Source organism: Macaca fascicularis, chromosome 1 (assembly GCF_037993035.2).
Source record: "Macaca fascicularis isolate 582-1 chromosome 1, T2T-MFA8v1.1".
NCBI lineage: Eukaryota > Metazoa > Chordata > Mammalia > Primates > Cercopithecidae > Macaca > Macaca fascicularis.
The window spans coordinates 25,941,609-25,953,661 of NC_088375.1; the positions used below are offsets into that span (position 1 = coordinate 25,941,609).

The 12,053-nt window shown below is 40.0% G+C and overlaps 1 protein-coding gene across 16 annotated transcripts in view; it reads left to right on the forward strand.

Annotated features, from left to right (window-relative positions):
* Positions 1-12,053, forward strand: part of SFT2D2 (SFT2 domain containing 2) — an 85,584-nt gene that overhangs the window by 51,919 nt on the left and 21,612 nt on the right. Inside the window, exon 1 of one of the 16 annotated variants that reach the window (XM_005539913.5) lies at positions 3,565-3,880. The exons of the other annotated variants lie outside the window; for them this stretch is intronic. Coding sequence (XP_005539970.1) covers positions 3,678-3,880 — 203 coding nt within the window. The 5' untranslated portion in view covers positions 3,565-3,677. Of the gene's footprint in view, positions 1-3,564; positions 3,881-12,053 lie in introns of those variants that run through there. 16 annotated transcript variants of the gene reach the window in all.

Consider the following 12,053-nt stretch of genomic DNA (forward strand, 5'->3'; position numbering starts at 1 on the left):
TATTTCTGTGAAGAATGTCATTGATATTTTGATTGGGCTTGCATTGAATCTGTAGATCGCTTTGGGCGGTATGGACATTTTAACAATATTGATTCTTCCAATCCATGAACATGGACTGTCTTCCTACTTTTTAATGTACTTTTCTATATCTTACATCAATGTTTTATAGTTTTCAGGATCTTTCACCTCTTTGGTTAAGTTTATTCCTAGATATTTTATTTTATTTTCAGCTATTGTCAATGGGATTACTTTTTAAATATCTTTTTCAGATTGTTAACTGTTGGCCTATAGAAGTGCTATATTGATTTTTGTATGTTGATTTTGTATCCCGCAACTTTATTGAATTTGTTTACAAATTCTAATAGTTTTTTGTTAGAGTCTTTAGTTTTTTCCAAATATAAGATCATATCATCTGCAAACAAGGATAATTTGACCTCCTCCTTTCCAATTTGGATGTCTTTTACTTCTTTCTCTTGTCTGATTGCTGCAGCTAGAACTTCTAGTATTATATTGAATAACAGTAGTGTAAGTGGTCATCCTTGTCATATTCCAGTCTTAGTTCTGTTTTTTCTTCATTTCTCCCCTACTGGTGCTTCAGAACACTTCACATTTCTGTATTGGAATTCCTCAAGCATGTTTTTCTGTCCCTTCTAGATTGTAAAACTATTTGAAGGAAGGATTTTTATCTTACTGGTAGACTGGGGAGATACTGTTCACTGTATCTCACAGTGTTTTCTTTATAAAGACTTATGGGGGAAATTTCTCACAGGTCAAGGCTTGCTTTTATTTTAGGGACACAGTTTAATGTATGCCAGATTATATTCCCCCACTTTGCATTGGCTGCTTGGAAGCTCAGAGCCACAATTGTATCACAGTTCTAAGCAGTGCCTTCTCAAAATCTCCACTTATATACCTAATAGTCTTTGCATGAGTTTCCTATTGCTGCTATACCAAATTACCACAAACTTAGTGGCTTAAAACAATGTAAACCTATTATCTTACAGTTTGGGGAATCAGAAGCCCAAAATTAGTTTCACTGGGCTAAAACCAAGGTGTTGGCAGGACTATGTTCCTTCTGGAGGCTCTAGAGGATAATCTATTTCCTTATCTTTTCCAGCTTCTAGAGACTTCTTACATTCCATGTCTTCTGGCCCCTTCTTCCATCTTCAAAGCCAGGAGTGTAGCATCTTCTCTCCCCTCTGACTTCTGCATCTGTCCTTACATCTTCTTGCTCTGACTTTGATCCTCCTGCCTCCCTCTTATTTTTGTGATTGCACTGGGCTCACCAGATAACCCAGGATAATCTCCCCATCTCAAGATCCTTAACTGAATCACATCTGAAAAGTCTATTTTTCCCATATGAGGTAATATACTCACAGGTTCTGGGGATTCGGAAATGGGCCTCTTTTACTGGGGGTCCTTATTCAGCCTACCACATTATTTTCAATGTTAACTGTATGAAATGGAAATTTTTGAGTCTCCTAACTAAATTGTACCTCTGCTTACCCTTCCACCTCCCTCACCTTCCGTATCTCAGTAAATGGCCCTGCCACCTAATAATTGTTCCCATCAGACACACGGTTCTCTGCTCTCCCTCACCCCCACATCCAGTCCCTCATGTTGTTCTGTCATATCGACTTCTAAGGTGTATCTAGAACCTATACACTTCATTTTTTGCTACTGCCACTACCCTAGGCTAAGCCATCACCAGCTCTTGCCTGAACTGCTATCATAGCCTCTAATTTGTCCTTTACTTCAGCTCTTGCCCTTTCCTACTCTATTCTCCACAAATCAATTAGATTTTTTGCAAACACAAAGCAAATCATGCTGTTTTCCTACTTAATACTCTCCAATTGTTTCCTATCTCATGTTGAAGAGAATCCAAAATCTTCATCATGACTTCTAAGGCCCCGTGATCTGACCTGGCCCTCTCTTAAAGAATATCTCATTCTACTCTCTTTACCACCACATTCTGGTCACACTGGCCTCCCTGGAGACTTCTACCTGGCTCAAGCCATGCTTCTCACATGCAATTCTTCAGCTTGGCACTCTGCCAAACTCTTCCCCAACTACATCCTTGCTGAGCTTTTGGTCTCATCTGAAATTTCTCCTCCTCAGAGAAGCTGTTCTACACAGCTTCCCTAACTGGAGTTCCCTACCCTGCTGGGCACAAATTTTTCTCGACCACTTCACCCTTTTATGTAGTCTTCATAGACTTATCACTACTGATAATTACTTAGTTGTTGTTTACTTTATATCATTTATTTTCTCCATCAGATGGTTAATTCTCTAAAGGTGCAGGCCGTTTCTGTTTGTTCCTTGCTGTATGTGATGCTTCATAGGTATGTAGCACTAGGAGGCCCTGAATACATTTTCTGTCATCCTTACCCTGACTTTATCTTACCTTTTTGGGTTCGTTTTCCTTTTGTTCTTTTTTTCTTACTTTGTACTGAAATGAGAAAAACTCGCAATCCCCAGGCTCTACTCAAGGCTGGGGACTAGAGGAGGTAGAGCTTCCTCTGCTCTCACCCACTGCCCACTCACTCGCCATTAGTACTGTGTGTTGAGGGCAAAAGAAAAGCTTTCTACTACTGTTTCTTCCCAGGGAATATGGGATTCATCCTGGAATGCCAAAATAAGGATGAATTGTCAAAAGAGAAAACAATAATGCCTTTTTGGACCAAAGATAGAAATTGCTCTGCATAATAATGTAAAAAGCTTATTTTCACTGACTGGGGGCAGAGTGTTCCTTAGAGAGATTAATATGATACTAGCTGCTTTTTTTCTCTCCCTCTGGCAAAGGCTAGAGATAAACAAAAAACTGGGGTTCTAGACTCTAGGGAGGAGGGACAGCATTCAAAGCTCCATTTGTAGGAGGTGAGTAGGGCCCTTGAGATGAGTGGGGTGTGAGCAAGTCTGGGACATTCAGGAGAGAGATGATGAGTAGGGGACACCCTGGGAGAAAGAGGTCCTGAGCTCTTTTCTTTTCTCCCCAGCCCTGACCCTTGAGCAGTGGCACACAGAGTGTCTTCCTTTATTCTCTGGTGCAGTAGTCATGTTTCTTGGCACAGTGCCTTGGACCTTCCATATATGCTTCTCTCCAGAGCCTTCGTCTAAGACACTGGAGAGTAGCTTATAGCCTGGGTTGGCATCAAGTTTGTCGATTCTCCCCAGGACCCTTTTCTTTATAGGTGCCACATGTCATGATTTATGCACAAACATGATTTGCCTGACAGTGCAGTCTGGGCCTGGAATAATTTTAATTAATGGGAAAATGGTCCTCAATACACCGATTAGACCTCTTCAGGTACAACAAGATAAAAGCCTGATAATTTGGATGGAGTACTCTTCTTAAATGTCTACTCTGTGCACGGCAGCCAATGGGAAAGCCAGGCTCTCTCCCACCTGATCCAATGAGTAATTAAGAGAGGGCTTTTTCTTCCCTACCTCTCCCCTCCCTCCACCCCGCTCCCCAACTAAAGCTTAACAGGTTGGTGGTATAATGTGGAGACTTTTAAGGGGTGCCATCCTAGGAGCTTAGGCAGGAGCCAGGGTGTCTTCTCTGCACTCCTCCAAGCCCTGTTCAAGTGGGTTTGAAAAGCAGGCAAGTGAGGGAAGGAAGAAGCTAGAAGCAGGCAAGGTAGGTAACAGCTCTCGGCAAAGTTCGAGAAGTGCCTATGGCCATGAGTGAGCTGGGCACTCGGAAGCCCAGCGATGGCACTGTTTCTCATCTGCTCAATGTGGTGGAGAGCGAGCTTCAGGCAGGGAGGGAAAAAGGCGACCCTACGGAGAAGCAACTTCAGATCATCCTGGAGGATGCACCTCTCTGGCAGAGATTCAAGGAAGTCACTAATGAGATGATTGTGACCAAGAATGGCAGGTGAGTTTATCTGCCGCCCTGCGTGGGCTGGCAGGGCTTGGCAGGAGAGATGAGACCCCTTGAATATTGAAGAGGTTGCCGCTCTTCACTCAGAGGCGGCGGGATCTGATTAAACATGCTTACAGGAACGACTGTCTCCAGTGGCTTTACTCCAGCCAACTTAATTAATTTCTCTGAGATCATCAGAGGATGAAGCCACCTGTCTTATGTGCATTTTAAATGGAGAAATTCCGGGGAATTACCCTAAAGTGGGGGGAATGCTCCATTGGGATGGGAAAATGGACTCAAATGTCAGAAAATAATATTAATTTGTGACTAGCTGCAAACCCTATCACAGACCTGAGCCCCAACTCCGTCCAGATAAGGTGAAAGACAACTTTGTTTGGAAGCTGGATGATCTCCTCCTAAGTACAGCAAACTTGCCAGAAATGTTTGACTAGTTGAAGAGTGGAAGCAAACGGGCAAATGTAAACTATTGCCTATCACTTCACCTGCTTCCCCGTGTGTGTTTGTGGTGAGTGTTCATTTGAGATTGTGTGTGTTTGTGATGATGATGAAAGCTGTTGCAGTAATAGTGAATGAAAACATATTATACTGCTTTAGAGAAGCGAAGATGCCTTCTTTCCTCTAAGTGCAACAAATTGAGGGATTAACTGAAACTGATCTCTGCTGGCATTTCTCAGATTCTATTAAACCTAGTCTGCTAAGGGGCTGTCAAGGTAATATTAGAAGATTTCACTTCATAGAGGAGATGCAAATATTTTGAAACAAAATCTCACTGCTCGCAGCTTGGCCAAACTAGCTCCAACATTCAGCTGATGTTCACATATATTTTCATACACATGGTCACAAAAGTACAAAATGCTGAAAGGCATTTTCAGTAGGCTTAGTTTTGGCTGAACTCTAATTATGACACCCTCGAAAGAATTCTGATAATAAAGAAGAGCCGAGGCCATCTGAACTTCTTTCTGTCAGGCTTTTGTCCTTGTGCAAAATGCTTCCATTCCTGATATCTCGGTTTTCTATATTTTAATGAAGCGCAGTATAGAAAATGAACTATTTCTTGTCAATCTTGGAGAGTTGTGAACTCAGGAACTGTTACATGGCATTAAAATGTGTTCTAAAATGAAAGCCATACCTGAATTAGGACATTTCAAGAAATTGCGATTATACCAGTAGCAGGAATATCAACCTTGCTTGATTTTTATATTTTCTTTCTCAAAATGGGTTCCATACTTATTTCATATAAATTTATTGCTTTTAATATTTGTTATTGTAATTATAGTTGTTCCTTCTCTTGACCTGTATTTACACATTATTTTTAGCTTCTTTCATAGAAGAAAACATAAAACATATTTTTAATTTCACAGAATTACCCCAAATCTTAATTGGATTTAATCTTTTGCCCTTTAAAGATGGGCAAAGATGCAACTGTAAAAAGTTTATTTTATCTGACAATAGGTAGAACATTCTGCTTATTATTCTTTGTATTACTGGATACTAATTACACTAATACCTAGCCTCATGCTATTGATTTGGCTGTCAAATTGGCCATATATTATGGTAAAAATAAGTACAATCACCAAGTAAATATATGGTTCATCTATTTCAATAAGGAATAAATAATAAAAGTTTCTGAAACCATTATAAATTCCAATTTAATATGTTACATTGGAATGCACTTTTACCATTTAAGAAAAATTTTATCTTGCCTTTTATTGCCTATATAATTTTCCACTATATTTAAAATGTAATATACTTCACATTAACCCAGCATGGTGGTCTGCTCCTGTTGTCCCAGCTACGCAGGAGGCTGAGGCAAGGGATCCTTGAGCCTAGGAGCAGTCTGGGCAACATGGTGAGACCCTGTCTTTAAAAAGCAAAACAAAATCCTTCATCTTTAAAGTCATTTAATATTAGCTACATGAACAATATTCTTTGTAGAAGAAGTTTAATGAAGTCTAATTGTGGTGAACTTGGTTGTTCTTATCTATGGATGTCCTGCTGTGTTCCCCCTCTTCCTGTAAATGAAAACTTTTTCTTAAATTCTCCTAAGTTCTCTGAGCCCTTTAGGGTCAAGATTTTGCCAGGAGATAGAAAGTTCCCTTTATACTTTGATTAAAGAAGGGAAGACAAGTCCATAAGAAATTGATGTACTTAATAATGAATGAACTTGGTCTGAAATTACTCCCAACTTCTTAGTTTCTCAGATTAAACCATTAGTCACACTTAACCTTTGTGAATATAGACATCTTTCTTGCTTCATCTTCTTTACTCCCTTCTTCCTTCTTTCTTTTCTCCCTAATCATTTATTCCTCAATGCCTCCTTTCTACTCATTCTCCTATATCTATAGACTCTCTGTGTCTCCTTCAGATCCTTGCCCTCCACATCGACTCCCACGCCTGGTGCAGGTAGATTTGTGGCCCTTCCCTGTGGAGAAGAATGTTCCTGGTATGATTACCCAGTCCTAGCCTTTTTCATTCACATTGTGACCTGGGCCCTTTTTCATTGACATTGTCACCTTGACTTTTTAAAAAAGCATCGTTTGGGGTGATAACTCCTGTACACTTGAGGTGTCATTGTTCTGCATTAAAATAGCAAATCTTGCAATAGCATAAGATGGGCTGATGAAAGAGTGACAAGACTCATTGTCAAGTGGAGATCTACTTTCATATATATAAATAGGAAGCTTGCCTCTGACATTCATCAGAAGCTGTAAAGAGAAAAGCTTTTCCCTGAAAAACATGGAATTATCTCCAGAAACTGGGATCCTGATGTTGGCCTCCTTTCTTTCCTTCCTTTCTCTCTCTCCCTTCCTCCTTTTCTTTCTCTCTCTCCCCTCCCCCATTCTACTACTTCTTTTCCCTTTCCTCCTTTTCTTCCTCCCTCTCTTTTTAAAATGGAAAACTTTTAGTTATTCGTAGTTAATAGTCCTTTAGATATAACAGTAATAAGTATAAGACCTCCTTAGAGCTCATTTGAGTCATCTCTAGTGTATCCAGCCAGTATTTCCTTTCATGTCCATCCTTTAAGCTGGAAACTTATACTTTAGTTTGCAGAAAGAATTCATTTCAGACTTCAGAGGTAAATAAATTAAATTGCTTGCTAGCATGGCAGCTCATGTCTGTAATCCCAGCACTTTGGGAGGCTGAAGTGGGAAGACTGCTTGAGCCCAGGAGTTTGAGACCAGACTGGGCAATGTGGGGAGACCTCTTCTCTACAGAAAATTTAAACAATTAGCCAGGAGGCCCAGGTAGGTGGATCACTTGAGCTCAGAAGTTTTAGAACAGCCTGGGCAACATGAAGAAACCCTGTCTCTCCAAAACATACAAAAAATTAGCTGGGCATGGTGACACCTACCTGTAGTCCCAGCTACTTGGGAGGCTGAGGTGGGAGATCACCTGACCCTGGGGAAGTCAAGGTTGCAGTGATCACACCACTGCACTTGAGCCTGGGCAACAGAGTGAGACTGTGTCTCAAAAAAAAAAAAAAAATCAAATCTCTTGGTTTTCTTTTCTTTACTTGTAACATTTTCACGTAAGGCGAAAATGCTATATTTCTTGTTATCATAAAATAAGAGGTGGGAATTACTAAGTTTAAATTTTCAGTGATTAAGGGGTATTGGTGCAGTGCCACCGAGTTGATGGTCATAGTCTCCAGTAAGGGCAGTGCAAGAGAGGAGAAAAGTAAGGTTGCACATCAGGCCAATACATTTCCATGTCCCTATAGCCCATGAGTATTTTTCTCTGAACTTCAAAATTACAACTCAAGAAGATCATATGCATTTATGTAATCTGCCGCTAACTGGGCCACTTTGCTTCCCTAATGCTGTTCTTTTTTTCCCTTTGTTTATTTATCTTTAATTGACACCTGTTGCTATTTTTATGCCTGCTCACCTTCATATAAATGTCAGCATTCATGCACCATGTGTGTCTCACACACACACACACACACACACACACACACACACACACACACCCCTCAAAGTTCTGATGAGTATTTGATAAATAGTAGAGTTTTGTGGAGAGATGGAGGAAAGTGTTTACAAGTTTAACTTTTTGAATTTGCTTTTAACCATCTCTGCTGTTCCCCCACCTGTAAAATCTACCTCATCTCTGCCCCCCTTTCTTCCTGCAAACCTCACTTCTCATAGCCTGCTCCAGCAGCACTGGCTTCTGGAGATTCCCTGTCAGTGAAATAAAACTGGAAAGCTGGTCCCATAATAAAAGCCAAACAGTTTATGGGCAAAGCCCAACCACCTGTGGTTCTTCAGGTGTCGTTTTCTTGAGGAGTGCTTATTTACCCTGCCACATTTTCCTCTCTTTATCTCCAAGGAGGCTTTCTCTCCAGGGTGGATTAAGCGAAGTTATGCTGTTACTTAGGGACTGATTTACATATTTCTTATCCCTCAGACTCTGGGTTTCTCTATGTTAGTTACATCTAGGAAAAACAATGGGGAAAAAATCACCTTGATGGGAAGTGCAGTTCATTCCTGAAAATAAAGCCGGATCATGAGTGGTAATCACAGATCAGTTAGTTACTGGATCCCTGGATAATGCATCCCTGTCATTGTGAGACAAAAGAGGGGAAAGTAGGGTGGGAGGAGGGGAACTTGGCTTGGAGGCAGGGTTAGTTCCAGTCCCAGTTACAAGACCTTAGGCAAGTTGACTGACTTTTATTTATTCCTCATTGCCATAATAGGGAACGTATTAAAAAATGTATTAAAATAGGGAATGGATTAAAAATACATATCTCTTCTCAGTTTATTTATGTAGTGATAAAAACAAAAAAATTATAAAGTTCTTGGCAAATGGAATACTAAAGAAAATAGAGCAATTAATCATTCTGCCATTTCCCAGATATGTCCTCCTTCTAAGAGACAAGACACTGTGACTTCTTTGTTTCTATTAACAGCTTTATGATGATGTAATTCACATGCCATACAGCTCATCCATTTGAAGTGTATAGTTTAGTGGTTCTCAGTAATTCACAGAGTTGTGCATCCGTCTCCACAATTAATTTTAGAACATTTTTATTGCTTCAAAAGGAAGCCCTGCGCCCTTAGCCATCACCTCCTCAGCCCCTGGCAACCACTAATCTACTTTCTGTTTCTATAGAGTTACCTATTTCATATCATGGACATTTGATATCCTGGGAATCATACAATACGTGGTCCTTTGTGAACAACTTCTTTTACTTAGTGTAATGTTGTCAAGGTTCATCAATGTTGTAGCGTGTATCAGCACTTCATCTTTTTTATTGACAAATACTCCATTATATGGATATAACACATTTTATTTATCCTTCATCACTCCATGGACATTTGGGTTTTTGTACATTTTGGCTATTATGCATAATGCTGCTATGTACCTCTGTGTACAAATGTTTACGTGGAACGATGTTTTCATTTTTTCTTGTGTATATACCTAGGAGTGGAATTGCTGGATTATTGAGAAACTGTATGTTTAACCAGGTGAGGAACTGCCAGACTATTTTCCAAAGTGGCGGCATCATTTTATATTCCTGTCAGCAATGTATGAGGATTCCAATTTCTCTACATCTTCACCAATGCTTTTTATTGTCTACCTTTCGTATTGCAGTCATCCTAGTGTCCATGAAGTGGCATCTCACTGTACTTTGGGTTTTGCATTTCTCTAATGGCTAATGATGTTAAGCATCTCTTCATTGATCATGGCTTCTTTGAAATATCAGGTACAGCTCTGACCATAGCACGAAAGATGGAAAGCCATTACACATTTTCTTATTCTGGAATGAAAAGTCATGCTACACTCTTTATGAGACCTCACATAATATAGTTGAGAGAGTTAAGAAGAGGGCACTCTAACCTATTAGCAGTGAGTCTAATAATTGGAATTTTCCCTTCACTTTGCCTCAGCCACTTTGGTCTTCTCTTTTAGTTTCTGAATAGAGTGGGGCTATTTAAATCTAAGGGCCACTGTACTTGCTATTTCTTTTGCCTCTAAGTGCGCCTCCTCTAACATTTTGCATGAGTCATTCCTTCTCATTATTTAGGTCTTAGCTCAAATGTCACTTCCTGTTCAGATCAGGCTAAAGTAGCTTCTCATCCTTTAGTCTCCTTCTGTGACATAATGCATTTTAGTTCCTTCATGGCACTCTTGCAATTTAAAATGATCTTTTTTTTTTTTTTTTAAATAGAGATAGGGATCTTGCTAAATTGACCGGACTGGTCTCGAACTCTGGGCCTCAAGTGATCCTCCCATCTTGGCCTCTCAAAGTGCTGGGATTATTGGCATGAGCCACCACACCCAGCCCCAAATGATCTTATACATTAAAGAAACAACAAAAATTTATTGACATTTTTGTTGCCTGACTTCTTTGTTAGAATGTAAGCTTCATGAGCAAGAAGATACTGGGTCTGCAATTTTTTTCATTGAATCCCCACCTAGAACAGTTCCTAGCATAGAGCAGGTACTAAAAAACCATTTGTCAAATGGGCAGATAAATCTCTAATTAGGTATTAAGATTTGGGAAAACATTGAGGGGGACTTTTCCTTTCACTGTGGCTCAACCATGTTAGCCTTTGAGAAGCTAATAAGAAAGGAAAACAGAGTTTAAAAATAAAAAAAAAGGAGTGGTGAATGTAACGTAATGTGTGCTTTCTAAGTCCCAGTTTCCTCATCTATAAAACTGGCATAATAACCTCCTTGTGGGTGAAGTAAGACTTAAGTTATATTTCACTTAAGTGAAATATTCACCTACGCAAAGTCCTAGGTGCAGAGTAGAACTCAGTACAGCCATCCCTTGGCATCCACAGAGGATTGGTTCCAGGCCCCTGCAAATATCAAAATCTGAGGATGCTGAAGTTCCTTACATAAAATGAACTAGAATATTTTGCATATAACCTATGCACATCCTCCCATATGCTTAAGTTATTTCTGGATTATTTATAATACCTAATACAATGTTAATGTTATGTAAATAGTTATGCTGTATTGTTTTTATTTGTATTATGTTTTATTGCTGTATTATTTCTTTTCAAATTTTTCAATTTGCATTTGGTTGAATCTACAGATGCAGACCGTGGGAATGCGGAGGCCTGACTGTACATGATAACTATTATCACTAGAAAAACAATCTTGCAGTTAGGCACTGTGGCTTACACCTGTAGTCCCAGCACTTTAGGAGGCTGAGGGAGGAGTTGAGCCCAGGAATTTGAAAGCAATCTGGGCAACACAGTCAGAAACTTTTTAAATAAAAATAAAACAAATGAAAGTGTCTTGCATTAAGTAATTTCTTAAATCATAAGTCAGAACTTTATGAAACGTCCTGACATTTCTTATCATGAAGACACCAGCCATGCTCTCATGCTTGAACAATTGCATCATTATTCTGGCAGTTTAGTGCATGAGTAATACATTATATGTTTTTTCTCTTACTTTTATGTGTACCATATAGTCTTTTTTTTTTTTTTTTTTTTTGAGGCGGAGTCTCGCTCTGTCGCCCAGGCTGGAGTGCAGTGGCGCGATCTCGGCTCACTGCAAGCTCCGCCTCCCGGGTTCCCGCCATTCTCCTGCCTCAGCCTCCCGAGTAGCTGGGAATACAGGCGTCGCCACCACGCCTGGCTAATTTTTTTGTATTTTTAGTGGAGACGGGGTTTCATTGTGTTAGCCAGGATGGTCTCGATCTCCTGACCTCGTGATCCGCCCGTCTCGGCCTCCCAAAGTGCTGGGATTACAGGCTTGAGCCACCGCGCCGGGCCCATATAGTCTTATTGAGAAAAGTTTTGGTACTTTTTTTTTTTTTTTGAGACACAGTCTCACTCTGTCACCCAAGCTGGAGTACAGTGGTGTGATAATAGCTCACTGCAGCCTCGATCTCCCATGCTCAAATGATCCTCCTGCTTCAGCCTCTCCAATAGCTGGAACTACAGATGTGCACCACCATGCCTGGCTAAATTTTGTATTTTTTATAGAGATGGGGTTTTGCCATGTTGCCCAGGCTGGTCTTAAACTCCTTTGGTACTTTTTAACTTTAGTATGCAAAATGACAATTATACACATGCCACTCTTGTGTTTTCTTTAAAATAAAATAAAAAGTAAACTTTAGTACTTCAGAAGAAGCACTGGACCGGAACACAGAGACCATGTCTCCGTATACCTCCTATAAACAGGTCTGACTGCTGGCTGTCAG